The sequence below is a fragment of the Oenanthe melanoleuca genome, chromosome Z (genome assembly GCF_029582105.1).
Source record: "Oenanthe melanoleuca isolate GR-GAL-2019-014 chromosome Z, OMel1.0, whole genome shotgun sequence".
NCBI classification, from domain to species: Eukaryota; Metazoa; Chordata; class Aves; order Passeriformes; family Muscicapidae; genus Oenanthe; species Oenanthe melanoleuca.
In genome coordinates, this window is record NC_079362.1 from 52,052,292 (window position 1) to 52,064,855 (window position 12,564).

Sequence of the window (12,564 nt, forward strand, 5' to 3'; positions counted from 1 at the left end):
ACCTGACATTCCAGGGAGCGGAGATATTTTGAAGTGGATGCTTAAAGCATGGATTTATATCCTCCCTGTATTTTCCATTGTCTGTTGTAATTCCCTGGGGCTGTTAATTATACATATAAATCAAACAAAGCCTCTCTGAGTGTCTAATATTTAAAGTGAAAGTCTAAGGCTTCCAGTGTCTGGGGTGAATTATTCTTTTCAGGCCTAACAAAGCTGGCAGAACTTCAGTTAAGGGAACAGCAGAACAATGATGTGTTTCAACTGTGTTTTGTGTAATTTGTGCGCTTTATGAAGGGCTTGTATAATTATTTTATCCCTGAAAATATGATGGATATTTTTCTAATGGGTTTTGAATTAAATTTGCATTTGAATTGCATTATTTTCTTCAACAAATACATTGTTATCTCTGACTGAAATGTGGATCAAAGAATCACTTGAAACATAATACAGAAGTAGCACTGCAGACCCTAGCAGCCTGAAAAATAATTGAAGTGAAGTAAGGAATGTTAACAAGCTCAAATGTCATCATCTTCCAAAACCTGACATTTAAGCTGGTCCACATTCTCTCTCCTCCTTTATGTGGAATACAAAACCACATACATTGTAGGGTAACTAAAAGAAATGTTTGCTGGAGTTGGTTAAGAAACTGTGGACATGTTGTTTATGTATTAGCTCTTGAATAGCCACATATAAGTCTGTTTGAAAAAAAATGTAGTTTGTGTAGCGTAAAGATGTTGGGGGAAGGGATAATGAGTTCCTACTGAATACTAATTGCCTATGAGTTGTTCAGGGAGACTGTATAAGAATGGAAGATTTGTTGTAAATTAGTCACTAGCTGTATTGTGCATTGCAGTGAGGTTAGACCAGAGCTGTAAAGGTGCCAGCTCTACAAAATCCTGATGATTCACTGTCTAACTTGGTGACTGTGTGAAGGAGAAATTACTGCGCAGACTAAATATTATTGGAAAAAATACTCCTCTAATGACAGTGTAATTTTTCTTCATGACACTTAAGCTTTAAGCTCATTTGAGCTAGAAAGATGGGAATGACAGATTTTGAGTGGATTATCATTGCTTTTCCAGCTCAAACATCCCAAGGTCTGCCAAAATTATAAGTGCTGAGAGGAGGGGTATTTCTCTGGAGTGATATAGAGCCCAGCAGATTGATTAGTGCTCATAGCTTGGTGCCCATCTTTGGCTTCTTTTGTTCCTGCATTTGGCCTTAATTTGAGATCTTCTAACCCCCTTTTAACATGGAAACCGAGCTTTGCAATAGTTTATTTGCTTTTGAGAAGTATTTTCTCATTCCTTACCCAGCTCCTATTGTTTTCATTTGCATCAAAATGGAAAGGTGAGTTAATGATTCATTGGCACACAGTGACCTTTCAAATAGCTCTGGACCACGATGCAGCAGCTCAGCTCGAAGCTCTCATACTTTAACCTTCTTACTTCTGCTTTAATATTTGCAGCCTGATCTGTCTACATGCCTGGACGCCTGAAGAGAGCAAACATTTACAGCTTCTCCCTCCCCTGTGTTTAGTGGGCAATTTGATCCTTCTTTGTCCATTCGTTTATTCCACATTACTCTTAGGCTTGCTATTGCGAACAGCAAAGTGCAACTTTGGGAATCTGCTCTCTGTTGATTTAGCAAAAAAATGGACTCAGACTCTGATTCACCTTTTAATTACTCTTGGCCTTCCTTACCTAAAATGAGGATTCGAAGAAGGGCATCCAAACCAGGTAGAAAAAGCTATCTTCTCTTAAATGACTCTTGCTTTACAGCTCTGCCTCCTTTGCATTTTCTGCTTCTATGAAGCTCTGTAAACAGCTTGTGTGGGGAAGATTTTCTTTCTATCAAAAGTCCACCTCACTGTTTTTTGTGCCTTCTTAGGTAATGCAGTTTGAATTCTTTAAGTAAAAAGAAAGTATTTTTTCTCCAGATTACATACTGTTATTTACAATTGTTTTTATTTCTTTACTCTTTTAAGGCTTTTTGTTTCTTCTTGATGTATGTGTAGCTCTCACTGAACAGCTTTGACACTCTGGAGCTGCATGGCAAGGCAGCAGCTTCAGAAGTTACGCTGATTGCAGTTATTTTCATTTAGGGAGATTTTGGTAGCTCAACTATGCCTCAGCAGCGAACAGGTTTGTTTTTTTTTCAATTGTGAGAAAAATCATACCAGAATGAAGAGAAAAATCTTTTGCTTTCTGCAAAAGAAAATGAAAACAGACAGTTACTGTCTTTGCACAGTTAAACATTATCCTTCTTTGTGGGGAAACCTTTGGGAGGTAGGGATTAGAAATGCTGTCAGTATGAGAAAGGGTGGTTTTAAGGAGGCTCAAAGACACTGACTGGTAAGTTTATGTAAGGAAGAATTATGATCAGAAGCTTTAATGAGGAAAGAAGAGGTTTTACTTCATATAAATGCCAAAGAATTAAGACAAAGAATGGCAAAAAGGATATGATTTCTGCTTTCTTTCATGGGAATGGGAGTCTTTTTGTGTTTCAGAAAGGGAAAAAAACAAATCAGAGAGGTAAGATGCATCAGTGCCATTAAATTCAGTAAACAAAGAGAATAATTTTTACACAGACTGAGACTTTAGAGTGAAAAATGTGTACAGAACATGTTTTAATGTGCAAGGCACTTCCTCAATTTTTTCCTTCTTTTCATGAGGAAATCCAGAATTTCTCAACTAACACAGGAGTTTCTGCAGTGTGTATGGATGCACATGCAATTTGCAGGGATGAAATTAGTTGCAAGTTGCACAGAATGTGTCTACTCCATCTCAAAAGAGGGCTCATTTTATCTGTAAATGCTGTAGCTGTGCACCTGTCTGTCATCCACTTTTGTTTAAACAGATTTTTTAAAAATACTCCACTAGTTGTAAAGTGCTGTATACTGATGTGGTGTTTGTATGTTAGAGTTTGTACTGTACCTTGTTTTCCACCCCTGTTAATTGTATACCAACACATGTGGCTTGCACACACAGCTGACCTTATACGCGGGATTGTTGGAGCAAGAAGGTTATTTTGGGTACCTGTGCATATTTCAGTGGTAAAGTTCAAGGGTTCATTTGTGCTTGGGGAATTGAAATTCTGTGTGTTGATGTAGTGGGAGGAGTGCCTTTGCAAGGGGAGAGCAGACTCATGGTCTAAGCTCGTGATCTGTGTTTTTTTTCTGCAAGTGATTGAACGTGACCAGGTGATTCTGGCATGCAGGTGTGGGGCACCTAGTTCATGGTTTCATTTCATTCCTGCGGGGTTGAGGTCTCAGTGAACAAGAAAGAGGCTTGCAGTGCCTGGTAGGAAACAGCCCAGGGTTCTTCCAGCCACTCCATGAATCATTAAATCATGTACCTGCTCCAGCTGTTCTGGACTATGAAATTTCAACTTCCACCCTTCCCCTCTGAAATATCAGGCTGCTGGTATCCTGACATGGGGCTGCTCCTCTTGGCAGGCCAGGGAGCTGTGCAGACTGTCCCAGTCTTCAGAATGGAGAGTCAAAGTTATCACACACTCCTTCCCACCATGTACATCAGTGTTTTCACATTTTAAGGCCTAAAGTCAGTTTTCATCACTGCTCAGGAGCTTTCAGAATGGGTGTTCAGTCCCTGGCCTTCCCCTGAACTCCTGGAGTCTGTCAGGAGCCAAGTGCAGGCTTCCTTTAAGACATGCATGAATTGCCCCCTCCTGCTGAAGCTGCTGGGAATGGCATATTTAAAGGGTAATTAGGCTATGCAGAGAATGTGAATATGACTCTGTCTTAGTGAGTGGACTGGGGAGGGGATCTAGGTTTTTTCTGTTGCTGCAAGACACCAAAGGTATTTATTCTGTTATTTTACACGAAATTGTCACAAGGCATAGTCCTTGTTCTGCACAGTCCTACCTGCTCAGAGACAGTGACTCTGTCAGCCTTTTTGAGAGCTTTAAAAATTGTCAGGGGTGCTGAGAATATCTGTCTCTGATGAGTCTGTCCTGCTGCACTGGGAGCAGGGAGTTACACACTCAGTCCACCCATGCAGAGTTGTGAAGTGAAACCAAACATCCCATATCATAGGAAAGTTTAGTTTTTTTTTGGTGTACTGTTCTGTAAAATGACTCACTTCTGTTTGTATATTCATTTGTGTAGTAGGTAAGGTGCCTTCTTCAAGGGAGGGAACCAGGACTGTGAATCCCAAGTTGAAAACAGATGCTTTCTTACAGCCCATGCTTAGGCAACCAAGAACAAAGTAAGACTGACAAGTGCTTTTATTCTTAGTAGCTACTTTAGGACTACATCTTGAATATGTTGGCATGCCTGATCCCCCTTGTTCAGTATATAGGTAACACAGCGCTTTTGTTTCCACTTTATAGGTTTAAGACAGTTAGATATTCATCTATGACAATAGCCCTTCAAAGCCTACAAAATTTACCATCTATGAAGGGTTATTCTCAAGGGTCATTCTGCTTAATTTTGCTGTCATGAGTAGTTGTGCTGTCTGAGTGAAGACCTAAGATACCTCAATTAAGGGTGCAGTTCTCACCCTGAAATTGGTTGTACAGTTCATATCTACAGATGTGAATGTTGTTTCAGTTGGACTCATGCTAGGAACTTCTTTCTTAAAATTCAGGTGACCTGGATTCAGAGCAGTATATCTGCAGCCCTGCATGACCCATATGCTTAGCTGTCTGTATTTTTCACTGACTTCCAATTATACATTAACCCCTGCTCAGATTGCTGGGGGTAAATGTGATGAGCTGTCTGAAAACTATTTATTGTATCTAGAGAAGGGAATTTATAATTTCTTTCCTGGCCCTTGGTTGATGTATTTAACTGCTCTTTTGCTGTGTGCTCTCCCATGAAAAAACTTAAGTTTTGATTTTTGTGAAAAAAAAATCAGTGTTGTGTTCTTACCATTTTCTGACATTCAAGGCTATACATTTTCTTAGACCAACATAAAACATATTTTTAATTACTGCTATGATGACAACGTGGTTTTATCTAAGATATAGTATTTGTATAAGCTTTGTGGCTGATAAAATGTGCAGCCTTTGCTGTATAACTCTACAATATTAGAGGAGATCTAGTGAATTTGTGCCTAGTTACTCTTTGATCAAGGTCTTTTGTTTTACCCATGTTTGGAGATTATTCTTTCCAGCATGACATTTAAATAACATATAGATTTATCTATACTGTTTATCAGGCAGATGGCAGAGAGCCACAGTCTCTTCTAGAGGAGGCATGTCCTTATTCTTTTTCTGTGATCACACTTTAGAGCCAAAGAGTGTTCAGTTCTGGCAGAAGGATTAGCTTGTTGAGCTGTGTTTGCTAGGTTGTTCCAGCAGCAAAGCCAATTCTCCTCTGTTCTATTCAAGTCACTCTTACTTTAGTAAGTAAGCACCTTGAAATCCATTTCCAATATACCTGACAGAACCTAAACTCTCCTGGGGATATCTTTGCCAGCTTGCTCTGTCAGTCCTGTCTTCTCACAAACTACGCTGAATTTTTGCATCTGCAATGTGAGTAAACTTTTTGAATGCCTAGGAGAGATTTTTGAGACATTTTATTTGAAAATGGATTTTGTTGATATTCTTCATCTTCCAGGCAAGTGAAGCCTCACTACATATTACTGCTAGTACCCAGTACAGTGAGTTGTTACTGCTGCCATGTTAACCTGCAGGGAAGGGTCTGCTGATGGACCCTGCAAGATCAAGAGGACTCACAGTCAGCAAGGCAGACTGGAGGGAGTTAGTGAAGTTGTAGGAATGGAGTGTGTGATTTGGACATTTGCAATGATTTTGTCACTTTTTAAACTATGTGGGCCTTTGCAGTGGAAATAAGTTACTAGCACAGTCAATGTGTAATTAATATTGCTCTCCCCCACATTCAGCAAGGCTTTAAACTTCTCATGTTACAAAGTTAGTTTGATGTTGTCATTCCTTGCCACGTTTGAAATAGAGGGGGCGAGGGGGCAGAGTGGGGTCACGCTGCCATTGCACTCAATGATCCCAAAGGTCTTTTCCAACATATATAATTCTATGATTCTATGAAGCCCAAAATAATTTCTTACTATTTAAAACCCCAATGAATATTTATTTAGTCATCTCACATTTAACAACAGACTAACTGGAGCATCTCTGGGAAAACATATGGCATTTAATGGGGATAATTAATAAAGGTTTACAGGCCGAAGATACTGCAGGTAGCATATTCTGCTATAGCTTGTCCTTGCAGCATCTTTCTCCAGAATTTGTTACTTAGATTGTTACTCTTGTAAGGAATTTCAAAATAATGTAGCATGTTATTAGAAGGGAGATTTGGGTTCTTTCTAGTTTGGGATGTGCAGTCCACCAAAGGCCTGTGAAGACCCCATGTGACAACACACCCTGAAGGGGAAGAGATCACCCAAGATGCTCATAGATGCTAATGGTCAAAATGAATGGCAAAAACAAGTACCCGAAAGCTTACAAAATTTTAGTAGTAAATTATAGCATTGCATAGAAACTGTTATAAGGTAGTTCCTGATGTCCTCCTGTAAGAACACAATAGTGGGTTTTGGGTAAAGACGTGGATTGAAAGGGAAGAGAGAGAGAGGGAGATGTATTAAAGAGGGGGAGAGAGAAAGAAAGGGAGATCACCAGTCCTGGCTTCAGTGTCAGTCCAGCTAGTGGGGTGTCCAGGGTCCTGGGGCTCATGTACAGCCCAGCTTTGGAGGAGTAAGTTTGTTTATATAGATTTTTTTCACACCCTGGAGCTAAGTTTCTTGCTTTCTATACAAATGACTTATCGCGCACAGTCCATTTCTCTAGGCCTCTCTGAAACTGGGTCAGAGGGCTTTGGGGGTCTTGGGTTGCCTCGACTCCTCCCCTACAGTCCATGCCTACTTCTTGACCTCATTCCTGCGCTTGAGCTGTATTGTGTCGTGCTTATCTCCAGGATCCAGAAGAAGGACGTTTGCCTCAGAAGAGTGTTGCCCTACTTGAGCCACATCCTGTTCCTTCTCACAGCATGTCATTACTGACAATGCTTGGCTGGCTCTGCAGCTAAGTGTCCATTGGTGTTTGAGACATACACATCAGCCCCCTGATCTTTAAGGTTTCTGCTCCCCAGCAGTGGAGACTGTTGCTGAAGTAATGAAACTGACTTAGGCTCAGGTTTGCACTGTGATGTGGGAATCCCTAATGCCTGGGCTGTTTTTTGGGGGTATGTGTTGAATCTTTGCCAGCTCAGTACTGGAGATGTACACCACCCTTGGAAACAGAGAGTCTGACACCCAGTTTTTTGCCTGGTTGTTGGTTTAAGACCAACCCTTGGAAAGCCTTATTTGCTAGAAGAAAGTACTGCCAATTTTGCCAAATCACATTTCCAGCCATGTGAGCTGCCAGAGTTTGATGAGCTGCTGTAGAAAACAATGCTTTTATATTATTTATAAACAAAGGCTTTAGGATCTTGTCAGACATAAGGAAATGGTTTGCAGCTTTAGCAGTTCTCAATATGACAACCACTAAAATCATGTTAAAATTCTTGCAGGATGGAAGAACAAGATGAGATGTGTAAGGGTGTTTTAATGGTATGAGATCCCACAAGGGCTGCCAGGACTTGAAACCGTAGGGTGCCATTTCTGAATGGGAATTTCCATCTTTCTCTAAGTATAGAGGTTACTGTTCTTAGGCTTTATGAGATAGCATCTTAAAATTATATGAAAGCTGTGGTGTATCCTTGCAGATTTGGCAGTGGTCTGGGACTTGGTTTTTCGAAGTAACAAATGCACCGAACTTAACAAGTGTTGTTCTAATCCAGTTGTATTTTTTCACTAGGAATTTTCTTGCAATCTAAGGCCTATAAGCATCTTGGGCTTTGAGCAATTTGATTTAATGAAAGATGTTCCTGAGCTGGGACATCTGGGAAAGATGGCACAGGCTGGACTAGATAACCTTTAAACTTCTCTTTTAACCCAAGCAGTTATGTTGCTTTATTGATATGGTGTGAGGAAAGTCTTTAGTGGTATCTTCTCCTTTACATCTCTGTAGAAAATAAATTTCTGATGTAGCATAAAAGAGATTTTAAAAATAATATTCAATAACAGACAAACTCAAATTATATTAATTGAGTGGTCTGATTTTGTATATTTTGCTGGTTGCAACAGTTTCCTCTATCACATAATTTTTAAGCTAATGTGTCTCCAATCACTTCCAATGGCAATGCTTGATTTACAGCATTTTAAGAAAAACTGCATTATGACTGTGATATTTCTTAACCTGTTTTCACACAGTCTCTTTACTTGTTTTACATTCAGAAGATAAACCAGCTCAGATGCTGAACTGGTATGTGGTCTTCATTCTTAAAGCCAGCTTTAAGAGAAGTGGCCTGCAGGACAGGATTTCTGATGCTCAAAGACATAAAATACACAGCCCATCCAGCTTTCTTTAATATTTGTAGTCATGAGCCCACTTTTGAAAACTAAACTCTGGACTTCTGTTAATTATTTCTGGTGAAATTGGTCAAAAGCAGATCAGATTCAGTATTCATCTTAAACATCCTGTTAGTGGATCAAGCATTGCTTGCCTCTTACTGTCACTCTGTAAAGGCAGTATTAGTGGTAAATAGCACTAATATTCATTTATATCTCTTTTGCTCTTTTATTTTTTTTTTTTTCTCTTTTTGTTTGGTTGTTTTTTTGTTTGTTTGTTTTTGTTTTAAGAACAGTCATTTGATTTCTTGGTTTAAGATTAGTATTTATGTGGCTGCCAGTAAGTAGAACGCTTTAGGAGAATCATTATTTGACTGCAATTAAACAGTATTTAATTTATTTAATATATCAGACGTCAGGTATTTAATGTGTAGGCAGAATCATGCATAATTCTTACCAGCCCATAAATCTTGTCCTGTGTTCTTCTGCAACCACAAATCTCAGCAAAGTTCTATCTTAGGTGGAAAATAGAAGCTTTTGCTAACCAAGATACAGTAACATTTATTTTTTAGTTATGTGGGTGATTCTGTACCCTTGAGAGTCTTGTCACCTATAGGCTTCCTGAAACATACAGCAAATGTTGGGCAGTTATGAAATGAGCATGTTTAGGTGCAGTCACACAAATATTACTCAAATTGTAACGTGAATTTGGTGCTTAATGCTTAACTTTGCCATTTTTATGGTAGTATATATACATGAGAAGTAAATTGTATAAGATTTAATGGTAATTTTCCCATACTTTTTATTTTCCAGAGCACAGACACTCTACTCTTGATGTTCTTAGGAAATTGAAGTCTCCCCCTACTTTCTTTGCTGCAACCAGACTTTCTCCCATGCTGAGTGGAAGTGATGAAGTATATGCAAACTGCATGGTAGTAGATCAAGTAAGTTTATGTTTGAACTTCTGGGTAGTTTTTCTTCATCTTCTGCTATTTTATTGGCATGATAGTAGGATCTTCTGCATCTGTCAGCAGCGGTATGCTATCAATTAATAAAATTCTAAATTAAAACCAGTAATATCTTACTCTTCTCAGCTACATTTTGTAACATTTTTATTAGGTCTCTTTTAACAGATTCAGTCAATTATAGGAATTATTCTCCCTAGCCTGCAGGAAGAAATCTAAGGCGGGTATTACAATCTCTTCTGAATGTTTGTGAAGTTAAATTATAAACTCACAGTGAGGCTTAGAGGCTTAACAAAAACAACATACTGGTGAAAAGGTGAATTGATGTCCTACAACTGTCATGGAACATTCTGGAGATCCTGATTAGTATTCCGATTTCTGGTTTGTCACCAACACTGGAGATGACCTAAAGTGTCCATACCAAATTATATTTCACATCACTGTGTTCCACCTGGAATCTGCCCTCTATAGTTTCAGAGACCATAATTTAGGCCAGGGGCATGAGTCTGACTAGTCACAACATAGTTGTAGTGGCTGGGTCTAGCTAAACAGATGCCAAATTCTGGTGGCGTGTAGCTATCTTTCAGTGATGCTTTAAGTGATTTACTTATTTTAACCTGCTTTGGGCTCTCCCTTGCCTGCAAGCTGGAATATAAGAGTAAGAAATTATCAGATAATATTAGAAGTCTGAGATTTTGCAAGAGTGATATTTTTTCCCCTTTCTTTGCCTCCTGCTTGTCCCTACCCTATTCCCTGAAACACTTCACCCACTGCTTTCACTGCGGATTCAGTTCATGTGACAGTGAGGTGAAAGTTTAAGTCAGAGACTGAGCGTGTTCAAAATGCACTGAAGAGATGTAATATGTATTGCAGACAAATGTAAGAGATGGATGTATGTAATAATGACCCATGAGTGAGCAGCTGTAAGGGACTATAAAGGGCAGTCTTTGAACCCTTGATTTAAACAATATTGAGGTTGGGGGGACAGAGCTGCAGGACTGCATGTCCATTACAGATGGAGATGTTACCCAAGTGTGTTGCTCAGGGGGCTCTCAGCTTGGGTTGTCAACCTTTGCTTAGTATGTGGCCACATTCTGCTTTTTAAAATTGCTGACTGGGGCCAAATTGTCCTTTAAGCACTGCTCAGCAGGAGCCAGAGTGACTGCCGGAGAGGGTCCCTCTGGTGCTGAGGAGGAACACTGCCCAGACAGGAATATCTTTTCAGGGAGGAACAGCTGTGTAAGACCTGGGAAAAGCATTTTACCTTCGTGCATGTCATGTGCACAGCACAACAGAAGTATTTCCAGGCTTGCATGTGCTGTACCTTTGAATGCAAATGTGGGCTGCTGTAAAAATGCCAGCAGTTCTTCCTGTCTTTCACTAAGAGAAACATAATTAAGATGGGGATGAAAGCACATCTCTAGAGGAACTGGAAAAGAGGAAGTCAGCAATAAGAAAGACCAGGTCTTTGGAGATGCCTGCAATCCTTCCTTTATTTTTGCTTTTATACAGGTGCTTTTTGAAGATTAAGTAGCAATGTGAGTTTTCAATATCATTCAGTATCTAATTACATGACTGTTGCCTCTAGCTAAAAGACTAACAATGAACTGTATTCTAGTATCTTCTGCAGAGTCAACAGGGAATTCAAAGAATTATTTGTGACTAGAAAATAGAATTCCCACATCCATTCTTGTCTTTGAGCAAAAGGAGAGGTGTTTCAGGCCCTGTATTGCTCAATGGCAAAAAATAAGAATAGTTTCCCTTCCTCCCATAGGGAAACTCTGTTCCAGGTCATATATATTTATCTCAAAGCTTAGGAAACTGAAACTGGTGGTGAAAAATTAAAAGTACATGATGTATAGGCTGATTTTTCCAAAATTAATTGCACAAGGTTTGAATTCTCTTCCCTATGTCTACTAATGTATTATGCATATTTTTTGCTCAACTCAAAGGTAGTTTTTAGTAAAATCTATAAATATATGTATCAGTAAATTGAATAAAAGCTATAAATATGACTGAGAAATTCAGTAGACTTGGAAATACCAATTCATTGCTGCTATAATTAGGGGAAAAAGTAATGTAAAGTCTAGAATCTCTTAGTCTTGTAAATTGCCTTAAATTCACGTGGAGTAGAAGGTAGTAGGAAAAAACCCCACAAAATATGTAGCCATAAAAAAAACGGCAAACTTCTCAGGTCCTTGTTTCCTGACAATATGTCTTCTTGTTGCCTCTTACTAGCATTCATTTTTTTACCAGCAGGCTGGAGATTTAAAGACTAACTACATTCATGGAGATGGTGTCAGCAGTGAGATGTGTCTGAATCCCACCAACTCAATCTTGATGGCTAAGAGCTCCTCATCTCCCTCCCTTGAGGAGAATGATCAGTTTATGTATCTCCCAAGTGAAGAAAGTCAAAGGCCAGTAAAACAAGAAGAAAATGCAGGATTAAGACATACTATTTCACCTTCCCATCTGTACATAGCAGATTCATATCTTCCATTCAAGACCCATGGATTTATTAAGGATCGGGGCCAAATTTATGCTGACATGAAAAGAAGAAGGTATGAAATTGACTTCATGCTAAGGTCATAATAAGGATTATTTATAACCACCGTTTGTTTTAAAAGGTGAAGCAGAATTTGAAATAATAAATAGTATTATTGGGGTGAAATCTCTGTTTTTCGTCACTAGTATTTACTGCTATAAGAATCTGTTTTCATAAAATAGCTATGAACACATTTTTAACACATCAAAGTGTCCTCTTATTAAATGGATACTTTTATACCTTTATTTCTTGTGAGCAAATACTCTACAAAACAAAAAAAAGAAAGAATCAGCTCTTCAGTGTCACTGCCACTGTGGCATTTTTGACAGATAGCAAAATTTCACTGTGGTTCTCCTCAGTTATATTTTCCATTAAGAAAATAGTCAAAAATCTGTTGAAGTCTCTGGGAATCTTTCAAGCCTATAAATAGGCCTGCAAAAGGACCATGTTATTCCTGATTGTGTAGGTATTTGTCTCAAAAGATGCAATGCAGAGTTTAGCTGCTGTTTATGGCAGGCTCAGACTGTTTTCTTCTCAGTGCTGGTGCTCATGGTTTGCTGCCATTTGTCTGAACACTCTCTTCCAAATAGTTTCAGAAATGCAGAAAGCTTTGAAGATAGAACTATAATTTTGCTTGTTAATTAGATTTTTAACAAATTATTTA

At 38.9% G+C, this 12,564-nt stretch overlaps 1 protein-coding gene across 1 annotated transcript in view; it reads left to right on the top strand.

The window, feature by feature from the left end:
* Positions 1 to 12,564, top strand: part of ARHGEF28 (Rho guanine nucleotide exchange factor 28) — a 112,357-nt gene that overhangs the window by 48,815 nt on the left and 50,978 nt on the right. Inside the window, 2 exon segments of the mRNA XM_056514230.1 lie at positions 9,204 to 9,334; positions 11,615 to 11,916. Of these exon segments, the coding sequence (XP_056370205.1) occupies positions 9,204 to 9,334; positions 11,615 to 11,916 (433 nt within the window).